The 25,707-nt window shown below is 36.0% G+C and overlaps 1 protein-coding gene across 10 annotated transcripts in view; it reads left to right on the top strand.

The window, feature by feature from the left end:
* The window catches only part of LOC115211639 (pleckstrin homology-like domain family B member 1), a 487,008-nt gene that overhangs the window by 191,810 nt on the left and 269,491 nt on the right, over positions 1-25,707 (top strand). For all 10 annotated transcript variants that reach the window (XR_004999075.1, XR_004999074.1, XR_004999079.1 and 7 more), the window contains exon 3: positions 17,419-17,525. Coding sequence is in view for 3 of the 10 variants with exons in the window: in XM_036502721.1 (XP_036358614.1) it covers positions 17,469-17,525 (57 nt within the window). In the remaining 7 variants the exon portion in view is untranslated. The remainder of the gene's footprint in view (positions 1-17,418; positions 17,526-25,707) is intronic.

Here is a 25,707-nt window from a genome sequence, read left to right on the forward strand (position 1 = left end):
ATTTTGTTCTTGTGTACAGTGGCCTTTCTCTCTGGGACACATTTGTAGCATATGGCTTGCATTACAGACATGAATTGTTGAAGTTTCATGCATTACAGACATGAATTGTTGAAGTTTCATGTCGATGTCCGGCGAGGAGAGACATTCAAGCCAGTTTTGTTTGAGGATCTCTTTCTCAATTTGTTTCCAGTTTGCCTTATTGAAGTTCAAGCTGGAAAGATTCTGAGAGCTTCTTGTAGGCTGCATGTCCATGTTTTTCTTTGGCCCGTACATAGTCAGCTCTACCATGTTGTGATCCGAGAGTAGTGTCGGTGTCACTTTCACATTATGGATGAGATCCATATTATTTGTGAAGCAGAGGTCCAGTGTGTTACCTGCCCTGGTTGGTTGGAGTATTACTTGCTCCATGTTGATGAGGTTCAGGAGGGACTTCACCTGTCCCTGTTCACCTCGTGTCATTCCTGGGAGAGAAAGGCCCTCGGGCCATCTGACATTGGGTAGGTTGAAGTCTCCCATGAGAAGTACACTTATGTGCTGTTCTAGTGTGACTAGAACTTCTATTTTTATAAGGCAGTCTTCAAACTTGCCCATATGGCTTGGGGCATCTGGAGGGCGATATGTAGCACACACAACTACACCAAGTTGCCTTACATGTACAATTAGTGTGTCACACCCCGAGTTTGAGTATGACAAAAGGACCTGGGGTGTGAGGTCCTCACGGATGTACATAGCAACTCCTCCATGACTCCTTTCTTTTCTGTCGGTCCGTAGTACAACATACTGTGGTATGTGTAATTCCGCATCCGCTATGTCCGGTTTCAGGTGTGTTTCCGTAAGTGCTATGCATAAGGCTTGATTGCATGCAACAAAGTCTCTCAAGAACGGGACTTTTGTCCTGTTACTGTGTGTTAGTAGTCCTCTGATGTTCAGTAGGAGCATTGAGGTGAGGTGTATACTGTTGCCGGTGGTGTCCACCTTGGGTCTATTTGCTGTGGTGGTCTTGTGAACTGTGGGTAGTCCCATCTGCGAGCTTGCGTTTGATGGAGCCAGGTTAGCTGCTGTAAATCTTTTGTGCCATGCACAAAAAAGATTCTTGCTCAGCAGCTGCCCTTTCAACAACACGTTGGCGGTTTGTGGCACGCACCACATCTGCGTACAACCGTTTTGGGGCAGGTGGTGCGTGGTCCATCCCTTTTCCTTTCGGTGGTTGGTTTCTGCGGTAGGGTCCTGGATGTGCAAAACGGCAACCTGCACCTTCCTCTCCATGCCGGCAGGCACCTCTCAGGTAGAACCTACATACCCGTGTGCGCTGCTTGTTTCCATCCTTTTTGGCATATGGATAGTTAGGTTTGCTTCTATCCTTGGCTGTTTCGTTTTTTGGTTTTGCCTGAGTTTTAGTTTTAGTTTTTCCTCCTTTTTTGGTTCTTTCATCTCCATGTCCATGGCTTTTGGTGCAGGTAGGAGCACCCGCACTTGGGTTTACCTCCCGGGCAGGTTTCTCACTGGAGTTTTCTTCCTGGGCGTCTACCAGGTGGGGGTGACCTTTTTCATCAGCGCCCGCGTCTCCATCCTGTATGTATGTATATATATATATGTATGTGTATGTATATATATATATGTATGTGTATGTATATATATAACGGTAAGCTTTATGAAAATAGACAAAAGACGAAGGCAGGTTTACGGAAATAAACAAAAGACGAAGGCAGGTGGAATACAAACAAACAATTGTATTAGTATGGTGCTCAGGAAATATAAATGAAACAAGTCTTTAACGTTTCGAGCCTATGTATATATATATATATATATATATATATATATATATATATATATAATATATATATATATATATATATATGTGTATGTATATATATATATATGTATGTGTATGTATATATATATATGTATGTGTATGTATATATATATATGTATGTGTATGTATATATATATATGTATGTGTATGTATATATATATATGTATGTGTATGTATATATATATATATATATATATGTATGTGTATATATATATATGTATGTGTATGTGTATATATATATATATGTATGTGTATGTGTATATATATACATATGTATGCGTATGTATATATATATATATATATGTATGCGTATGTATATATATATATATATATATATATGTATGTGTATATATATGTATGTGTATATATATACATATGTATGTGTATATATATACATATGTATGTGTATGTATATATATATATATATGTATATATGTGTATGTATATATGTATATATATATATATGTATGTATATATGTGTATGTATATATGTATATATATATATGTATGTATATATGTATGTATGTATGTATATATATATACATATAATATATATATATATATATATATATATATAGATAAGAAAGTTTGTTTGGTAAAGCACGTGGGTGAATATATAAGAAAATAGTAAAGTGTGAAAAAACGACAGAAGGCTTAAATGTTAAAAAATATATATATTTGTGTCAAAATGTCTGGAGAATATTGGAAAAATTTTTTTCCTTTCCTTAAAATGACATAATTTTAAAATTTTTAAAGAAATTACCGGTTTCGCGTGTAGCTTTTCAAATTTCTTGTGACGTTATGTTTATATTGTATGGAATTATCGTTGTTTTTATTTCCAGGAGATTTCTAAATAAGGGGAGGTAGTGAGTGATTTTTTCCGGTGTAGGGGAGATAATCGCTTAAAAAATTTTTTTTCCCATTTCCTTGTTAATTTCTCTGTGTCAGTATGTTCGGATGGTTGAGTCTGGGTTTGTACTTTTCAATGAAGAATGTTTCCTTGTTCAGTCTCATTTGTGTTGATGATCCGAAAGCACATTGGTAAAATGGGAAGATTAAAAATTGTGGCAGTAGTTGCTTTGCGCATTTCTCGATGTGCTCACTAAAAGGTATCATTCTATATTCTGGGAATGCAATCTGTTGTCGATGCAGTGTGCATCTGCGCCTGAGTGATAGTCCCGTGGAACCCACGTAGTCTTGGTGGCAGCCCGAGCATTTAATAACATAAATTATGTTTTCAGAGGCACAAGTAAAGTTAGATTTGATCTTAAATTTCTGTCCCTCTTTAAAGAAGAATTCTGATCCTTCCAATAGGTTAGGACATGTTGCACAGTTCGATCTACCACATTTTTTAACTTTGCATCCGTAATTTTAGAAGACAATTTTGCCTTTGTGAGAATCTTTTTAAGTGATTTAGGCTGTTTGTAGCTTTTAATGATTTGGTGTATGTTTAGAATTTCCTTTAATTTTGGGGTTTTATGAAGTATTGGTAAATTCTGGGTGATGATGGTGAAGGCTTCTTTGTTTCTGGGGTTGTATGTAGATATGTAAGGTAGTATTTTCGGGGAAGGTGTGTTGTTGTGTTGAACTTTTCTTAAAGTTTCTATGTTGATTTCTGTTGCACGTCTGATCCCATCCTCTATGAGTTGAGCTGGGTAATGTCTGTCAATCAGGGTGTTTTTGAGTTCTTGCAGTCTAAAGTTCCTGGTATTTTGTTCTGACACTATTGTGCATATCCTTCTTGCAAGGTTGAAGGGGATGTTTGTTTTAGTGTGTCTTGGGTGGCATGAATTAAAAAGAAGGTATTGTTTGGCGTCTGTGGCTTTGTAAAAAATGTCTGTTTCTATTTTAAGGTTAATTTTTCATACTTTTCCTCCTAATCATATTCAAAGACACTATCCCTTAGTGAGGAGTACACTTAACTTCCTTTATCTTTTACTGAGGTAATTTTTTATCATCAACAATTCAGAGTCTGTCTGTTTTTAATTTAGATAAAGAAAAAATTTTAACTAATTTGAAATATAACCAACATAGACATACACAAATATCAGCATCATCATCATCAGTTAGCATCAGTTTTCCATGCTGGCATGGGTTAGATGGTAAGCTAGGGAGCAGTGCCAGGTCCAGTCTGTTTTGGCTTCATTCCTACAGCTGGATGCCCTCCCTAATGCCACTCAATCCATGGAGCACAAGTGCCTGTAATGTGTCACTGGCATGGGTGCCTTTCACATGTCATTGGCACCTCACATGTGTCACTAGCATGGGTGCCTCGCACATGTCACTAGCATGAGAGCTTCACGTTTCACCAGCACAGGTGCCTTTCATGTTTCACCAGCACTGGCCATGACTATAATTCTACATATTTATACATCCACAACCTTGTCACCCCCACCAAAAAAGCACTACAACCCTAGATTTACTAATACTAATTAGGTTCTGACTGAAAGTAGTTGTACTTTAAATTAAACTTTTTTATTTGCAAATCCCGAATCTCTGATAATCAGAACATAAATATCTAAGGTCCACTGAGAAGAAAAAAGTTTACTCTGGAAAAAAAAGAAGAGGGTCTAATCTAATGGAAGAGTTTTGATCACATTAATGGATTAGTGTTATGGTTGAATTAAACTAATAGACAACACAACATCCATTACTAAGAATCAGTCATTCAATTAATTATTCCTACACAGACAAGCACTTTCTTCATTCTGCCTCTTTCAACACTACTACAACACACTCTCTCTCTCTATATATATATATATATATATAAGATCTAAATATTGTCTTGCAGACTTACCTCTCTTTACCTATGCATTTAGAGGAAACTCCCTCCTCCCCAATCTGTTTACTGCCTTGTTGGTATGTCTTGTTTATGTTGTTACTGAGAACAGCTGAAACTAGCAATTGTGGTTGGAAATGGTAGTGGTGGTGGTGGCAGCAGCAGCAGCATCGTTGTTGTCATCAGTGAAGGTGATGGGTGGTAGTTGATGATATTGTGGGCGGGTTGGTGGTGTGTCAGGATGGAGTATTGTGATGGCTGTAGGTGGTAGCTGTGAAGAATCTGTGGGTAGAAATGGTGTGGTTGGTAAGGGTGGTGGTGCTGTGTCATGGGGATGTATTTGTGGGTGATGGTGGTGGTGGTGTGTAGTGATGGAGAGAGTGAACATTATCTGTTTAGATGACTCAAGCAGTTTCCCAGCAAAAAAAAAGCAGGAAAAAGAAGACTTCAAAGTTTTACTATTATTGTATGTAAACAGCAACAGTTAAAATGAGAGAGGAGCCTCTACATGTTTAACTGACCTGCTAGAAATAACAGGTAAATATCACTCCCATCAACTGTGTGGGTGAAAGCATTGCTGTGAGGTTAAAAGGTTTGTATTGCAACCATATGCTTTGGAGATCAATCCCACTGCATGGTACTTTGGGCAAGGTTGACCAGAGAGCCTTGTGAGCGAAATTTGGTGGACAGAAACGCAGAGAGAGAGAGAGAGAGTGAGTGAGAGAGAGAGAGTGAGTGAGAGAGAGAGAGAGAGTGTGTTGTAGTAGTGTTGAAAGAGGCAGAATGAAGAAAGTGCTTGTCTGTGTAGGAATAATTAATTGAATGACTGATTCTTAGTAATGGATGTTGTGTTGTCTATTAGTTTAATTCAACCATAACACTAATCCATTAATGTGATCAAAACTCTTCCATTAGATTAGACCCTCTTCTTTTTTTTCCAGAGTAAACTTTTTCTTCTCAGTGGACCTTAGATATTTATGTTCTGATTATCAGAGATTCGGGATTGCAAATAAAAAAGTTTAATTTAAAGTACAACTACTTTCAGTCAGAACCTAATTAGTATTAGTAAATCTAGGGTTGTAGTGCTTTTTTGGTGGGGGTGACAAGGTTGTGGATGTATAAATATGTAGAATTATAGTCATGGCCAGTGCTGGTGAAACATGAAAGGCACCTGTGCTGGTGAAACGTGAAGCTCTCATGCTAGTGACATGTGCGAGGCACCCATGCTAGTGACACATGTGAGGTGCCAATGACATGTGAAAGGCACCCATGCCAGTGACACATTACAGGCACTTGTGCTCCATGGATTGAGTGGCATTAGGGAGGGCATCCAGCTGTAGGAATGAAGCCAAAACAGACTGGACCTGGCACTGCTCCCTAGCTTACCATCTAACCCATGCCAGCATGGAAAACTGATGCTAACTGATGATGATGATGCTGATATTTGTGTATGTCTATGTTGGTTATATTTCAAATTAGTTAAAATTTTTTCTTTATCTAAATTAAAAACAGACAGACTCTGAATTGTTGATGATAAAAAATTACCTCAGTAAAAGATAAAGGAAGTTAAGTGTACTCCTCACTAAGGGATAGTGTCTTTGAATATGATTAGGAGGAAAAGTATGAAAAATTATATTTATTGCTCTTAATTTCAAACTCCCACATCATTCCAACTCAATACACCTTACCCCCACAGACACATGGTGAAATCTGCAAGGAAATTGGTGATTGTTTGTGTTGGCACCAGTTAGTCGACAGAAGAGTTTATATTATTCCCTCCTCAAAGTGATTGAACTTAAGCTCTTCTCTTATCTTTTGGGATCTTGTCCTTGGACTGGGAGTGAGTGTCAGAAAGAAAGAAAGAAAGAGTTAAGATTCAGAATCCAAGGAATCCTGTACAGGTCAGTAACAAGTTATTGAATGGAAATAGTAATAAAAATAAATATGTAATTGCTGTGAGAAAAGAAATTGACAAATGTTCTGAATGTAGAGGAGAGAGAATAGAAAAGACAAACACATCTGTATTACTCTTTTACTCTTTTACTTGTCTCAGTCATTTGACTGCGGCCATGCTGGAGCACCGCCTTTAGTCAAGCAACTCGACCCCGGGACTTATTCTTTTTGTAAGCCCAGTACTTATTCTATCGGTCTCTTTTTGCCGAACCGCTATTGTCATACAAGAATCATAGTAATAATGAATGAAGTGAGTAGGTAGGTGAGTAGGTATGTGGTTTGTGAGTAGAGGGGTATAGAGACTGATAATAGGTAGAAGTTTAAGATACAGGCAAAATGATTTATAAGCAGTGTGTATGAGTATTTTAGTCATAAGTTAGCACGTATGTGTGGAGGGTGGGCATATGAGTAGGTGGGATGTATAGTATGAATCTGTGTGTCAGTGTGCATTGAGGGGGAGGACTAGTGAAAGGAGATGGGTGGTAATTAAAGGAGAACATAGACAGTTGTTGATGCCCATGTTAGAGGAAATGGAAAAGAAATCATAGCAGATTAGTTCATGATGTTTGAGTGAAGCCAGAATAGAAAATGGGAGTGGTGGCCTGTGAAGTTGAAATGGTGAGCTACAGAGTTATAGGGGCTGAGGGTGTTGTGATAAATATCATGCAAGAACTCTTTGAAGCAATCTGACAAACCTTAACCAGTTTCAACTATGTATTGAGAGAGAGCTGTAAAGAGCTGACAGTTGATGTAGTATATGTCATTGAGGAACAAATGGAGTGGATTTGGAGCTGCTCAAAGTTGTTAAAATTGAAAGGATATGTATTACATAATGTGAGTGGCAGCAGGAGAAATCAAAGTGGCAGTGGGAGTCTGGAATTTTAAAATATTTGTGGCCAAGTTTAGCGAAGTAAATGAAACTGAAAATGTCTATAGCTATCTATGGTTTTTAGGTACATATAACTGCAGGATTGATTATAAAAACAAATCATTCCAAGAAAATACAAAAATATGTTTGGGTATCCTAAATAAGTGAAACAAATTTGTAAATGCTTAAAAGTCACTTATCAAATATCATTACTACAGATTTCTAAGGTGGTGAGCTGGCAGAATTGTTAGCTAGCTGGGTAAATGCTTAATGGCATTTTGTCCATCCATATGTTCCGAGTTCAAATTCCACCAAGTTCAACTTCGCCTTTCATCCTTTCGGAGTCAATAAAATAAGAACCAGTTGAACACTGGAGTCGATGCATTTGACTTATCCCCTTCTCTGAAACTGCTGGCTTTGTGCCAAAATTCGAAGCATTATTAAAGATTTCTCTTTTAATTGCTAAACAGCCTAATTTTTGCACTAGCATCTTAAAAAAGAAAATGTTTCTAATAAACATATATATATTTGAAAGTAATTGGAGGTGTCAAGGATGGTGGAAGTAAAGAAGATGGAAAGAGTTAATGAAGGAAATGATCTGTTCCCAGGTAAGCAAGGTAGAATTGATACAGTGATAAGCAAGGTAGAATTGATACAGTGATAAGCAAGGTAGAATTGATACAGTGATGGGGTTGGTGAACAGGGTGGAAATCAGGGTTTCAAGATAATCAAAAAATAAACTGGTGTAGTTAGGGCTCATAACCAATTCAGTGGTATATTAATAGAACTCCTGGGGAAAAAGAAGCACTTTGAAGATAAAGAGAAGTTTGTTGATGTGGAGGAATGCTAGATAACTGAATTTGAGGGGGTTTGCAACAGTCCAGAAAATATCATCACAAAGGAAGGAGGGGATGATAGTTTAGAGTTATTTAAGGTCCATATATAGTATATTATTAAATTAGCTAGACATACCATATAACCTGCAACCCCCCACCCCTACAAACCACAAATGTTTTTGTTTATTATTTAATGTTATTACCTTTTCTATCCTTCCTTCCTTTGTTTTATCAGTGACTGCATGAATCTGGAGAGCATAGGACTGCCTTGCCATATAGAATCTCTCCAGATTCTAAGTTTAAACCCCACTGAAGTCAACTTTGTTTTTGACCATCTGTATACCTAGGACTACATTATCCTTTCTTTAAGACAGAGGTGGGCAACATTTATTGAGAAGTGGGCCTCATGAGACAGAGTTCATCATCAGGCAGGTTACACTACTAGAAAAAGTTCGAGGTAATTTTTCATTAGTGTGCCACTCAGAAAGTCCCACGGATAGTAATTTGCCCATGACTTCATTAAGAGATTTGACTGTTAATTCTAACTGGTTTTACTTTGTTTAGATGTATCCTTGTTAGCCTATTACATGGTAAAAGACATGATTGTGCAATTAAGAATGTTTCTGGGTTCAATCCCATTATGCAGCATCACTTTGAATGAGTGTCTTCTTTCATAATATCTGATGACTAATACTTTATGAATGATACTTGGTAGATGGAAACTGTATAGAAACCCATCATGTTTGTGTGAATGTGTCTATATGCACATCAATGTGAGATTGTTGCTAAATCAATGTGTTGAACATTAGATATATACTGTAGTCAGTTCAGTACTCCTCCTTAACATGTTTATGGTCAAGGACCAATCTAGAAAATCATCATCATCATAATTCTATCACCACCTTCCTTTACCACCACCACCTCCTCCTCCTCATCCGCCCCTCTTCCTCTTCCTCCTCCTCCTCATCATCATCATCAACAATGGTCTTTCTTTGCAACATATCTTTGTATCCCTGTTTTATCATTCTGTCGACATTTTGCTGTGAAGTGTAAACAAGTATAAATTTGTTTTTATGTGTCACCTGTAGGTATTAACACTCATATATTACTCACACACACACAGATTAAATATTAACCAAAATACTTGATATATCTGAAGATAATTACCATCAGAGTCCTTTAGAATAGTTTCCAGATTTACCAAAATTCCTTCACTAAAGATTGGTAATAGTTTTAAAACCCTTTCACTTCAAAGCAATAATGCCAATCTCTATTTCACACTTGAAAGAAGTTTAGCCATTTATTATTGATCATATTGCTAATAAAACATACTGCTTCCTGTGTGTTTTAAATGATTTTGAAAACTAAAAATTTGGTAGAATTTAAAATAATTAGCATTTTAATTATTACATCTCATATTTGGAACAAAATTTAGTAAAAAGTTTTTACATAAAATTATGGTTGAGTGTTTTAATTTAAATACAAACACTCTAAAACTGTTTTGTGTTGAAGAACTGGCGGCTGGAGGTGGTCTCTGTTAAACCAGTGTCAGAAGGATTTTATGACTATACTAGACTAATCAAAATTATGATATTTCATATTTATTATCCTCCTTCGAAACTAATTTTCAAAATGCTAATTTTTAAGAAGTACTCATTAACAATAAAAGTGAATATTCGAGATTGAACAATACAACAGTGTGTGTGTGGTGTGTGTGTGCATGTGCATGTGTGTGTATGTGTCTCAGATATGTGGGTCTCTGGTGGTCCTTGTGTAAGGTTTAAATTACATGCAGTCGACTGAGATATTTATATGTATATATATATATATTTATATGTATATATATATATATATATATATTTATATGTATATATATATATGTATATATATATATATATATATATCGCAAACTTACAAGAAAACTGAAGGAAGGTAAAATATACCCTATTCATAAAGGAGGTAGCAGACGGCGGCCAAGAACTACAGACCTATCTCTCTGACCTCACACATCAGCAAGGTCATGGAACGAATAGTCAGAAGGAAACTAATCACCTTCCTTGAAGAAAATGACTTGCTGCCTGACACCCAACATGGTTTCCGACCAGGAAGAAGCTGCCTAACTCAGCTCCTACAACTCTATGACTGGGTGCTGAAACGACTGCTCAACCACTCAAATGTGGAAGTGATATATCTCGACTTTGCAAAGGTCTGTGATAAAGTCGATCATGGAATGATATGTCACTTTATTCACTTTAGCACATTTCAAATGCCTTGACAAGCCAAATCTATTTATACATAGTAGGTTGTATGTTTAATTAGGTTATTAATTAATCAGTTAATCAATCAGCTTATAGAACAGTTGTCTTCTAAGGCATTCTTCTCAAAGACCTGAGATTTATTTTAGGGTCAATTACTGATCAATAGGGTCATCCACGGGCTTTGCATCTTCGAAAATGTATGGAATAAGAGAGCCCTTATTTGAAAAATAGGTATAGGTTAGTGATAAGAAGGGAATCCACCTGTTAAACAGTGCCTCGATAGTTGATACTTCCCATCCATGTTAGCATAGGGAGAAAAGTACAGATGTAACCCTCTCCCATTTTAAAGTGTAATAGTTGTATCTGTAGTTCCATTAGTGTTGAGTTGTCTATCTTTGGATGAGTATTTCTTAATTAGATATGTGTCTTTAATGAAGTTGTCTGGTGAGTGAATCAAATAGGGGTTAAAATGGATGGTAAAGTGGAATGGGAGCTGTTCTAGCAGTGGTAGAATGAAAAACAGCTTGATAAATTGTATAGAAGGAAATACTTTGACAGATTAATAGAAGAAATAAAGATAAAACACATGGAGAATGTCTACACCTATAGCTACCCCTGCAGGTATGTGAGGGGCAGGAGTATCCTGTGCCAGATGTGTAAAAGTAGAATTACAGTGTAAGTCAGGATTGTATGGAACTGTTGGAAATGAAAAGATTTCGTTCCCAGAGAGAATATCCAGGCCTTTGTGAGGCAATGTTTGCTTGTATGGAGAATGTTCAATCTCTCCATGAATGGTTGCTGTTGTTGTTGTTGGTGTTATTGTTTAATCCCAGGCTTGTTCTGGTTGAGGTCACTGTTGATCAAAAGGCATTCCACTCATGCCCATCTTTATTTCTCGGGATATATAGTATTACATTATTTTGTGTATTTTTCATTTTTTCAGATGGTAGGCTATTGGGTTAGTTAGAGATTGGCTGTTTAGTTAAGATAAGGGTATTGGTTAGAGGCGGGTTTTGGTTTCAAGAACATATGTATACATATGCTCAGATCTGAAGATGATAAGGATTAAAAAGTATTTGATGTTGTAATAACTGTGTGTGTGAGAGAGAGAGAGAGAGAGAGAGAGAGAGAGAGAAAAATCTCTGAGACATCAGGATGCGGGCCTCGGTGCTTCACTATATCATATCTTGTATTGCTTCAGCATTCTGAGCTCAGATCCAGTTGATGTTGATAAAATAACTGCTAGCTCTATACACCATTCAATGCTATCAACTAAATCAAATATACACCCTGTTATATTTAAGAAATGATTTGAACCCAACAGTAATCAATATATTATGTTATTTTTTTCTTCAGATTAATCTGTCAATACTCAATGCTAATGAAAACATAATTATTCCACTGATTCTTGTTGCAAAATGCATATATATATATATATGTAGGTCCCGGGTTGAGTCGGGGTTAACCACAGTAAATAAGGTACTCAATACATAGCAGAGTAAAGTAATTTATTTTATAGAAGGAGCTTCTACAGGACTAGAACTGTTTCATTCAGATGAAATCTTCAGGAAGCTTCCTGAAGATTTCATCTGAATGAAACAGTTCTAGTCCTGTAGAAGCTCCTTCTATAAATGTTTTTTCTCTTTCTCTTTCTTTTTTTAAACATTTACAAGTTCTCTTTCTTTTTCCTTTTCTTTTCAACCATTTACGTCAGCGTCCTTTTTTCAAAATTCAGCATTTGACAACACAACGTTTCTCTCTTTTTTTTTTTTACATTTAAACATCAAAGTTCAAAACATACAGAAAAACATTTACCAGAACATTTGTTTCTTAAATTCGTGCCTGCAACATTTTAGCTTCACAAATTCCCACTATAGTAGCCCAGCTTCTTCATGTATCTCTCTCTGCCCCTGTCCGGCTGTGACTGTCAACTTCCTGACTATCTCTCGTCCTGTCATCTCTCTCACTGACTGTCTCTCTCTCTCTAGACCACGCTGCCCTTGTCCGGTGGACGCTCACAATGACCGCCTGTCTCTCTCTCACTGACTGACTCTTTAACTTAATGCTACCCGTATATATAATGTCGTCCCAACATTTTAATTTTTTAAAACTTTCCGTCACCGTATGGGGCCATTAATAATCATGTCTTGTCAAGGAGCATGATTATTAATGGCCATAGGCACTGATCTTTATATATATAGACATATTTTTTCCTATCTGCATCTGTTTTCTCTCTTCGTTCTTTTCTGTAGAAGAGTGTAGGCTAAGAATGTCAAAGACTCTTCCATTCTTCCTGAGCATCAAATTAATACATTTTGTTTATTGTTTCTTCACCTGTCTTGTTTTTTTGTACAATTTTGAACCATATAGACATACATACATTCATATATGGTTTGTTTTTGTGATGAGTTATAATATATATTAAATATAACTTAAATAACAGTGCTACAAAGGCTAGCAGGCAGAAACTTCAAAGTTACTGTCACTGCATTTGTAAAAGTATAATGCGCACACACACACGCACGCACGCACACACACACACTAGTAAGCACATAAATGTGAAACAAGATGGAAAAATGAATACTCAAATACCAGAAGTAGAGTAATATGCTTTATTTAAAAGCAGCAGAAATATAACAAAAGCTGTTACTCAGAGTTTCGTCGAATGGGAACGTGAAACTCTGAGTAACAGCTTTTGTTATATTTCTGCTGCTTTTAAATAAAGTATATATATTATATATATATATATATATATATATATATATATAATATATATACTTTATTTAAAAGCAGCAGAAATATAACAAAAGCTGTTACTCAGATATATATATATATATATATATATATATATATATACGTACATACACACCTTCCATTTAGCTCTCTCTTCCAGAGAGAAGAGAGAGCTAAATGTTATTTCTGTTAACATTTTGAAAGAGTGAAAAGTAAATTTCAGTAATGTTCTGCTCTGATGGTTTGTTCTCCTTCATCTAGGTTATATAATGAAGGAAACACATGTCAGAGTTATTTGTTGTAGAGAGTAGGTGTGTTGAGGTGAAAATAAAGTCCCTGGCATAGAGTAGCTACATATCGGCCATTTGATTATAAGTTTGTTGCTTATAGTAAGTAAGCTAACTTTTAGAGGAACCCAGTTAAATATTTGCAATAGAGCTGTGCCTAAGACACGCTTAAGTGAAACTCAAGTTGTTCTTTACATAAAGTCTGTTTTGAAAAGGAATTTTTTTTTCTTTGGTGAGATTCTATAATCTCATTCCTCTCACCCCAGTTTGAGTTAAAGGTGGTAGGGGGTCAGATTTAGCAAGAAAAGAAGTTTTGTTTATTGTTAGAGTTGAAGCATGCAACCAGACCAGCTTCCAGCTTTCTCCACTAAGCACATACATCGGCCTAAAAACACAAAACAGTAACTTGCTTCTTGTAAACAGCTCAGCCATGTTGTTGAATCTCTTAGAACTCTACAGTGGTTTTCCTTCTTTTTAAATCTCCCACTGATTTACTATTACTACAACAGGATTCTTATTCTTTATGAAACAAGAATATAATTTTTCTTTATGTATGGCAAACCCTGTCCTCAATCACACTTTTCACCCACCCACTCCTCATAGGGGCTTACGTAGTTGTTTAATGGACCAATGACCAGTCATATTTCTCAATGCCATCCTTTAAAACTCTGGACTTCAAGTACAATACACAACTTAAATGAAGATGGTTTCAGTGCTGACTCATACAACTATTACACTTCTTGACATGATTTCTAAGTCTCAATCAAAACATATGTGTGGTAATGCGCTTGGATGGCCCCAAATCTTTTGATTGTCAAACATCCAACCAAAGGTCCGCTTAAGCAGAGATACTTGGGGTTAACCCTAACAAAAATCTATATCTACTGGGAAATCCTTTTTTTCTATACTGCCAGTCTCATATGACTAAAGTTTAGCCATGATTATTTTTGTAACATTGGTTTTATTTTGTAGTTTGGTGCTGTATTAGTGGTTAAAAAATATAGGAAGATTTCAGCTGCTAGCTAAAATGGAATTTATTCCCTCTATCCCAGCCTGCTAGCAGAATTTGATCCTTTGATTTACAGAAGCCTCTGCCACTTCTCTGCCATGTTATTTGTGTGGTTTGAATATGCATACTTAGCACAATACACCCTCTGTACACTCTCTTAAGCATAGGGTTGTGAAGACCTTTTAGTCTTGTCAAAGACATGGCATCATGAAGAACCCCCTCCCCATGCCCGTGTGAAGTGGTTGGTGTTAGGAAGAGCATTGAACCATAGAATAATGAAATGTCAATGAAACAAAATCCGCCAACATGTCTCAGAAAGCATCATCTCTCAAATATATGTGGATGCATCATAGTTATTGGTATGCTATTTAATGAGGTCATGGAACATATATGGATGCTAAAATTACCTGTTAGCCAACAGTTTATAATTCTTGTAGATAATAAGGATTACTTGGAGAAAGCCATTTTTGTGGAAGAAACTGTGTTAATTGAAACAATATATTATTGATTTTACTTTTTGAAAGTTAAAGTGGACTCTGGTTAGATTTGAGTTCAGAACTGACAGATGTCACTGTAAACATAATATGTAACCACAGACTTATCTGTAATTCTAAGGGTCAATGGGTTCTCCTCAAGATTGTGTTGTGAAACTACACATATTAAACTCTTAGTTCTACAGCAGGCATTTATAAGTTAAAAAATATATCAATAATGTAGATTTCAGAAGAGAATACCTCATGCTATTTGTTTATGTTCCCTTATAGCTAAGTTCAAATCCCACCCACTTTACTTTTCCTCTCCCCAAATATAAAATAAGTACTAAACAAAGTCTTAGGATCAATATAATTAAGGAAAATCTTTGAAGGCGGTACCCCAGTATGACCACACACCAGTGACTGGAAACTAGTTAAATATATAGTCAATATATAGTTAAACTATATATTGAAAGTCAGTGAATGTTTCCCTTCATTTTTGTGCGTTCACTGGCTCGAAACAAAAGCCTTACTTTTCATACAGACAGTAACATTTACTTGCAGTTCACTGCAAAAGCATGTTCTAGCTTCATGTTGCATGATCTTTGTAGCCAAGAGACTCATTTGAGCAGTGTCATTTATTTCCAGTTTTCCACATAAGTATGTCCAAGCTGGTTGTTGTTTTGTAAACTGGAAGATTATTACCTTACTTAGAAACAAGTCATTGAAAACAATGACTAAATGTAGTCTTATCTGATGCATGTGGTCATTAAGATGATAATATATATCTTCTATGTTTTATTAGTCCCTGTCATGCTGGGGCACCACACCGAAGAATTTTAGTCAAATGAATCAATCTCAGTACTTTCATTGTTTAAGCCTATTATTTCTTTTACTGAACCACCAAGTTATGGGGTCTTAAACACACCAACACTGGTTATCAAACAGTGTTGGGAGACAATGCCAGGCCAAGGACTTTTGGAAACTGTCCATAATCACCAAACTGAAAATACTCAATAAAAGTCTACTCAGACTCTTCTTGTTAATGACCAGAATCACTCTCAGGCCATTGATATGTCCTCCACCAACTCTCTATAGCATGTGAAGGTTGGCTTTCCTCTAATCACATTGTATTACTGGTTGAGTACAATAATAATATTAAAGGTGATGATGGTTTTGAATTTAGGTACAAGGCCAACAATTTTAGGAGAGGGCATAAGTCAATTATATTGCCTCCCAAAAGATGAATGGCAGAGCTTGCTTCAATGAAATTTGAACTCATAATGTAAAGAGCTGAAAAATGCCTCTATGCACTTTGACTGACTCGAGATCAATTCCAGCAGCTTTCTGCCTTAATGTTAATGATAATAATAATAATAATAATAATGATAATAATAATAATAATAATAGTTTCAAACTTTGGCACAAGGCCAGCAATTTCAGGGGGAGGGGCTAAGTCAATTACATTGACTATAGTACTCAACTGGTACTTATTTTATCAACCCCAAAAGGATGAAAGGCAAAGTCAAACTTGGCAGAATTTGAACTCAGAAAGTAAAGATGGACAAAATATTGCTAAGCATTTTGCCCTGCATTCTAACAACTCTACCAGCTCACTGCCTTTAATAATAATAATAATAATAATAATCTTGATATGAGATCACCATGTCGCGCACATATGGTTGTGATGCATGTGCCTGGTGTACCTTTATCAGACGGGTAGTCATGATGGGTATATTGGGCTTCGTATATTTTACCCCAGTGTCACTTTGATGGCATGAACTGCTCTCTCACTCAATAATAATAATAATAATAATAATAATAATAATTTAAAATTTTGGCACAACGCCAGCAATTTTTGTGGAAGAGTAAGTCGATTATATCAACCCATGTTCAACTGGTACTTATTTTATCAACCTTGAAAGGATGAAAAGTAAAGTTGACCTTGATGGAAGTTGAACTCAGAATGTAAAGAGTTGGAAGAGATACTGCTTAGCATTTTATCTGACCATCTAATACTAATGATGTTGATGAGAATGACCCATGAGCCTTGCCAAGGACATGACAACCTTCCTTGTCTTGTTCCTAGTTCACTTCATAAAGTGGTTGGTGATAGGAAGGGCATCCAACCATAGAAAACATGTTAAAAGTGAAATGTATAAGCTAGATCAAGGCCTCACCTTGTCTGGGAGGGCATTAGCTCTGGATAAAAGCTGATTTGGTCTATGATGAACCAATGCAATCCATGCTAAATGGGAAACTGGATGTAAAAATGACAGCAGTAATAGCCATGGCAGAGGTGACTATGAAGAAATTAAATATTTTGACATCTTATTTTATTCTTACTAAATATTTTCTCTTCAATAAATCAATTTAAGAAAATCAATTAAACATTTCCTTCTTTTCCAGATACAAAGAAATATGTGATATATTTTTCTTACCAGTGATTTACAAGCAAAATGAATTCAATTTCTTCAAAAACTACTGTAAAACAACATATTGGACCAAATAAAATAGTAAGTAAACAATTTTACTCTCTATTCTTCTTCTTTCAGTTTCCTTTGTTCTTTGAACTTTGGTTTCAGAGATTCGAGTAGTTTCCTCACTAATGTTTTTTAATTAGTAATTTCAAGCATTAATTCTTACATTTAATAGGCACAGGTATGGATGTGTAGTTAAGCAGTTCACTTTGGTATTATGTGGTTAAGAGTTCAGTCTCACTCAATGAACACTGTTGACTAGTGTCCTCTTCTATAGCTGCAGCTTGACCAATACCTTGTGAATGAAATTGGTAGAAAGAAACTGGAAGAAGCCTGTGTACACACACATTCTCTCTCTCTCTCTCTCTCTCTCTCTCTTTCTCTCTCTCTCACACACACACACACTTTTTCAATATACTAAGGAACAAAATGAAATATCCATAGATTTTAGAGCTCAATTTTTAACATAATGTTAGCTCCAATTTTTCATTACTTCAGTGCAATAGCAATAACAAGTATGATATTGCATTTAGTTTATAATTGACTGTGATGACTTTAATGCTGAGAGCAAAACATATTAGAAAAGACAGATAACGCTGTGCAACTCAATTTTTGTCCTTCGGTAGCAACTGTTATTTCTTATTTGCTTACTCCTAGAAGGTATGAAAAATGGCTAATATTTTCTTCAGACTTTGTTTGTTACATTTATTCAAACCCTAAAGAATCTTTCTCAACATATAGCTATGATGCTTCCTACTACTCCTGCTCATGATCAGTGTCAGCCACTAAGGGACATGCTTGTGATTATGATCAAGCAACTGACAAACAAATATTGAGCAGAATATTTGCTACAATGATATTTCAGCTTCAGAAACTTAGCACTGAATCTGTTCGGTCACATAAGCAAAGTTTAAAGGGTCACGGAGGCAAAATTTGAAAGGAATAGTAGTCATTTCCTTTGAATTGTAGATAGAAGCAAATAGGACTGACCAAAAAAAAAAAAAATTTTAATCTTGTTACACAGTGTAATAGAAAATGTCATTGATGTTTCAGAAACTTTTATTTCTTCTATGGCCATTTGAATTACACTCCCAAATGTTCGCAACCAAATCATTTTAAATAATAATTATTATAATTACATATAGGCATGAGTGTGGCTGTATGATTAAGTTGCTTGCTTCCCAACCATGTGGTCTTGGGTTCAGTCTCACTGCATGGCATCTCGGGTAAGTGTCTTCTACTATAGCCTCAGGATAACTAAAGACTCGTGAGTGGATTTGGTTGATGGAAATTAAAAGAAGCCTATCATATATATATGTATGTGTTATTTGTGTGTGTATCCTTCTCTTGGAATTTCATGATGGTTGTATATGAGCATCATCATACAAGCAAGTTTCTAGTTTTCCCTGGAAAACAGCTAACTTCAGGAAAATTTGTTTGCTTGGAAACATGTGAGGGTTGACCACAGAAAGGACATCTGGTCTTAGAAAATCTGACTCAAAAACTCTGCCTGACCCATGCAAGCATGGAAAAGTGGATGTTTAATGATGATGATGATTTAATAAAAAAGAGTTTTATTTGACATGTCATTTTATTAGGAATGTTTTCAAAATATGTCTGTCTGTGCATAGGTGTGTATGTGTATGTGAGTGACTGAGTGCATATTCTCTTTGTCTTGATGAGTATACTGATTGAAAAGGTGGTTTTGTGTGTTTGCAGTTCTCTAGAAAAACATGTCAAGGTTGTTCATTGTTTGATAGTCTGAGCGATTTATTGCCTTGTTTAAAAACAGGAGGGTTGCTAACAAGAAAGGCATCTGGTCATAGAAAATTCTGCCTCAATGAAATCTTCTGTAAGCATGGAAAAGTACACTTTAAAATGGTGGTGATGATGATGGTACCTGTTAGTAGAGTTGGTAGTTATTGCATTTAAATGAGCTGAAACATATAAATTATTTCCCTCAGAGATGAAATGTTGTTTGGCTCTGGTTATCCCTGATTGAGTCAGGACTATAAAGACATTCCAGCCTTGACCATCTCATAATTTTTCTGTATCTAGGAATATTTTGTTCCATGTATTCCTCTCTTGTCAAGGAATTAAGGTATGATTTCAGTGAATTTGGCTGCTATTTCTAGCAATTTCAATAACTATGTAAAGGTTTTTTCATTGATTTATCCACAGTTGAGTAATTGCTATTGGTAAAAAGCCATTAAGAAAATAGAGAATCTGCTCCAAATATTTTGAGTTCAAATCCTGTCAACATCAGCTTTGCTTTTCATTCTTCAGGGATCAATAAAATTTATAGTGGTCTGATTCAGTGTAATTTATTATTCCTTTCCTCCTAAAATGTAAGGACTTGGGTGTATTGTAGAAATCAAGAATAAGAGAAGTAACATTTCTATTAGAGTTAGAGGAGAATGGAAAAGGAAGTAACTGAGAAAACTATTGAACTGGTGATTTGACAGTTGTTGAACAAAGATCATATGTTGAACAGTTCAGACTTTTGTACAGCCTTTAATGATACATTATTGTGACATGGACATTGAAAAATAGTTCAGTTTTAAGGAATTTGAGAAGTTGGTAGACCAAGAATCAATTAGGAGCTGGCTGTCATTTTGTGTACGGGTTAAAATGGGGCACAGCCAACTATTTATTGCAGAGAAGGTATATAATAACAAAAATATGACTGTCTATCAGACTTCCCACCTATAGAGACAGATAATTGTTGAGTATGAAAGACTCAGGTTGATGTCTTAGTTGTAGAAGACTTGTTGATTATCTCCAAATGAAGTCTGACTGAGCTGATCAATGGTCAAAAATGATCAAACTATGACCATGTTGTCTTTTTCTCAAACATTACAACTATATTACCTAGTGTGTTCTTCCCTTTTCAAGACAATAGGATGTAATTTGAAGATGACTTTGATTTAACTGGGGGGTTTTCTATGAAATCAACCTCCTTTGCTGGAGTTGGTTCTTTGTTATTATTTTTGTTTCATGTTGTCTGAAATAAAATAATAAAAAATTCTATATGAATCTTTTTTCAATGATGAACAAATGTCAATTAATTACTTGCAACATCTGTCTTATTTCCCCTTGTCGAGGATGGAAGTAACGAGCCATTAAAACTCTAATGTGAAACATCTGATGGGAAGTTGTTATCAACATCAGTTCATCATCCAACACTGTTAGCTCTTTACTTTTCATAAAGTAAATAAATGAAAGGTTTTAAGTATAACATATTTCATTTCACATGACAACTGTTTAGTGTTGCTTTATTAGATTTCATTTATTTAACCCTGAAATATTGAGTTCACAAAACAAAAATATCCTCTACTTGATTTTTCACATGAAAAACAAATTAATTTAAAAACTTAATTTCTCCAATTTATGCAAAAATATTGTCTAACATATTTCCACCCACACAAACTGAAAAAGATTTCTGTGTAGCTGAAACACCTGCTACGTTTTGTTAAATCTGCTACAGATTAACTTTTCTCTTGGTTTTCCAAGGCCTCAGTTACCTCCCTTAAGTTACCTGTCAACCAATTTGACAATTATATTTTTATGTAGTTATCATCATCATCTTAACCCTTTCGTTACCAAATCGCCCAAAGCCGCCCGAAAAAAGTTTTGGTTAATGTGACCAAACCACCCAAAGCCGCCCGAATTTACCTATTCATATTTAAATGAGAATATCAGAGCAAATCTCTTTAGTACATTCGTGAAAACACGTGATTATACTTCGTAAACAGTTCATCTACAGTTTTGTACAACGATCGACGTGTAATTTTAATTCCCTGAATTTTGGCAGATTTTTTTCCCCATTTTTTTCGGCATCAATTTTTCTTCAACTTTTAAAATGGATAGGAGTTTCATGTTATCAAGCATTGATTCCGAATTGGAAAATTTGTGAAGCAAATACTGGGTACTGTTGTGGATTTAGTTTTTATACAGGGAAACTAATGTTAGTCAGCATGGCTTAGGGTATGATGTGGTCTGGAAGTTATTGTTTGAAGCGATCAATGTGGAAACAAACTTACGCAAAATGTAAACAAACACAAAATGGGGCTTCAAATTTCGGAAAATTTGTGAAGCAAATACTGGGTACTGCGTGGATTTAGTTTTTATACAGGGAAAATAATGTTAGTCAGCATGGCCTAGGGAACGATGTGGTCTGGAATTTATCACTTCCATACCATAACCAGAGCCGTATATTAATTTTTGACCGATATCTTTAGTTCGGTCAAACTTGCGGTGGATTCCAGTATTTCACTTTATTCCACCTTTATGGTACACCTGTTGTGCATTAAATTCAACTGATGATATAGTGATGTGCACAATTCTTCTTTATCAAAATTTTGTTGCATACCCATTTGAATATTAGCTGATGATTCATTTTCTATGGTGATGTTTAAACAAAATTTTAATATTTTTACCTTTTGCTCAATTTACCTGGATTTACCTGTAATTAAAGTCTCTTTGAGACAAAAGTTATGCAATAGAATTGATTAAGAACCCTTTCTTTAATTATGTTCCAAATATCACATTAATATGTTGATAAGTAAAAAAGTTACAGTTATTTAATGAAACAAGCCTAGATTCATGATTATTTTAGAATTTAATTGAAATTCATGAGGGGTGTATTTTGGTCAGAAATATAGTAACGAAAGGGTTAATGTCTGCTTTTTTATGATCACATGGGTTGGACAATTTGTTGAGGCAAATTTCTGATGACTGGACACCCTTCATGTTGCCATTCAACCCTTGTTTCCAAGCAAATTAATATTTCCTCCTAGACTTGTTTTTATGGGGGATTGGAAACAAAGAACACTGCTTGTATGATAGTGAGTCTCACTTACAACCATCATGTGATGTGAAGACAAAGAGACAACAGCACACACACATACCCATAAATATCATCATTAGCATTGATTAACATCTGGCATTAGTTGGACAGTTTGACAGGAGCTGGCGAATCAGAGGACTGCATCAAGCTCGAATATCTGCATTGATACAATTTCTTTAGCTGGATATCCTTCCTAACACCAACCATTTCACAGAGTGTACTGGCTGTATTTTATGTGACACAAGCACTAATAAGATCACCGAGTAACTTGCAACACAAGGCTCCTCAATTGAGTTAGTGGATGTTATTGAGGGAGGTGACTTTACACCAGCTGATGATTAGGTAAAACCGGTGTGTTGCAGTAGAAGTGATACATGGCTAGAAAAGGCGAGAAGATAGTGGTGAAGAGGTGTCAGAGTATACTTTCAAGTTACAGAAAAGTGAATATAATCAAAGTGGTCCAGAGCATATATTTATACACGTGTGTGTATGTGTCTGTCTGTCTGTCTCTCTCTCTCTCTCTTTCACACATACGCACGCTATAAAGTGGTTGATATAAGGAAGGGCATCTGCAGACATGTGCACAATACAGTCCTTGGGTCCATTGGATCCTGTCAAACTGTCCAGTCTATGCCAGCATGGAACATGGATGTTAAATGATGATGACACATAGACAGGCTACTTTTATCTCTACCAAATTCACTCACAATCCAGATCTATAGAAGAAGACATTTGTCCATCTTTTATGTTGTCTAGCTATCAAGAACTAATCCTATTTTAGATTTTATTTTACACAATTCCCATATATGTCAGTATTTATATTTATTGAATTTCACATCATCATCATCATCGTTTAACGTCCGTTCTCCATGCTAGCATGGGTTGGTTGGTTCGACCGGGGATCTGGGAAGCCAGAAGGCTGCACCAGGCTCCAGTCTTATCTGGCAATGTTTCTACAGCTGGATGCCCTTCCTAACGCCAACCACTCCGTGAGTGTAGTGGGTGCTTTTTATGTGCCACCTGCACAGGTGCCAGGCGAGGCTGGCAACGGCCACGGTCGGATTGGTGTATTTTACGTGCCACCGGCACGGAAGCCAGTCGAGGCGGCGCTGGCATCGGCCACGAGTCGGATAGTGCTTTTTACGTACCACCAGACCAGGGATCCTGGCTGGTTCAATTCGATTTCGATATATTGTTAGGATATATTTTGTGTAACTATCAAAATTCAAACCTCAAAGTCTTCCATTATTACATGTGAGAATCACAAACTGTTTACTGTCAAGGTATAGAGATGTGGTCAATATCATTCTTTTGGTCTTTGTCATGATGTCACTATGATGCCAGTATCAGGATATGAACCCCTAACCCTTCCACTTGGACCCTCTTAATTCATCCATCTGCAGATCCCCTATTTGTTCATTTATTTATTGAAATTATAGTTTTAGAATATTGTTGTGAAATTAATTAATATTTAGTGAAAAAAGGGGTAAGAATCTTCTGTGTGGTTGCTAAACCTGTTAGAAACAGCAGCTAAATATCCCTCAAATTGTACCCATCCATGTTACATTGGATAATGATACATTGGAATGTTACATTGGATAATGTAGTTAGTTACACTATGTTTAAAAAAAAAGATGGAATGGTTACAGTTGAAGAGACTCATGCAGAGCTGAAGACATCATAGGTCTGCTGGATCAAAGGACCTGGAGCTAAACAACCCCACCAAATAAAAGGCAACAAGCCATAGAGGAGTTTTATGTGGTCACTTGTCTGCCAGAAATAGCAACCAGATCTCCCATAAAAGATAGCTAAAAAGAAAAAAAAAGGAAAGACAATTTGGATAATGTAGATGCAGGGTGTGTGGATAACAAATAAGAGGTGGTTACTGTTGAAATTCCTTTGATCATAGACCTACTAGATTAGGGCATAGCTTTGGGTATAAACAACAACAGTAATAAATTTATTTTCCTTCTATTGCACATGTTGCATTCATTGGTATAAAGTCACTCACCAACACATTCCAGCTTCTGGCCCACATACATATTGTCTTCTCTCTTTCCTGTCATTACAGTAATGGTCTCTGTTCCACCTAGATGGTTAGTCACATTCCACCTTCACTCATGTGTCCTTGGCCCACTTGTCTTTCCACCTTCCTTCATCCATTTCATGTCACCTATCCAGGCCCTATCTCTCCTCACCAGAATGCCATTGCCTGACAACATTAAAGGCATCAGTTACATCATTTGGAGTGGGTCTGTAAAGGCCACTGTCACTGCCCCTTCCTCCACAGACCTTGCTAGTAAAAACATAAAAAAACAAGACTTTATAAGTGACTTTAGACAATAAAAAAAATGTAAAATAAATATCAAGGCAATGAAGATGATGATTTACTCTTAAAGTACAACATAATATATTTCTTGAGATCTGAAATAATCTACTTATGGATTAACCACTGAGCTATAGTTCCTCTTCCACATGGATTGAACATATTGTTGCAGTCTAACTTAGTTCTTATTCCAAGTTTCTGTCCCATAAGAAGAGTTGGAAACCACACCTCACTTGTATGATTCATTTCTGTTACATTTCCTGTGGTTGAATGCTCTTCTTATTGTCAACCACTTCACAGCATGTACTCAGTATGTTTTTGATCATGATCAGACTAAAGAGTCCTCTGTGTCCTCTCCATTCATACACCATCTGCTTTGTATAGTAGTGTACTCAATATGTTTTACAGTGGTACCAGCACTAGAGGGATTGTCTTGTCCCCAGCATGACTAAAGAGTTCTCACTGCCTTATGTGCTTGCCATTTATTCATCAGCACCATCAGATTTTAATAATCTTGTTTAGATAAAATCCACTTTAATGTTCAGTCTAGACTATTATATTTATAGTTTGTGGATGTTATTTTAGACATCTGTTTCTAAATCATGAATGTAATTGTTGATTTTACTTCACATGGACTATATTAAAACACTTTTGTTGCTGTTCATTATTTATCAACATATCAGGATGATGTTAAATAGAGAAGCACCACATGCAGCTTGTCAACAAAATAGACTGATATTTTATTATGTAAAAGGTGGCAGCAGTTGTTGTTGCTTCAAATTTTGGTGCATGGCCAGCAATTTCAGGATGGTGGGATAAGTCGATTACATTAATACCACTGTTCAACTGGTACTCATTTCATTGACCCCAAAAGGATGAAAGTTAAAGTTGACCCTGGTGGTATTTGGACTCGGGACATAAAGACAGATGAAATGCCACAAAGCATTTTGCCTTGTGTGCTAACAATTCTGCCAGCTCATCACCTTGATGATAATAATAGTAATAGTAATAATTATAATCCTTTCTACTATAGGCACAAGACC

This window comes from Octopus sinensis, linkage group LG5 (genome assembly GCF_006345805.1).
Source record: "Octopus sinensis linkage group LG5, ASM634580v1, whole genome shotgun sequence".
In the NCBI taxonomy this organism is placed as follows: domain Eukaryota; kingdom Metazoa; phylum Mollusca; class Cephalopoda; order Octopoda; family Octopodidae; genus Octopus; species Octopus sinensis.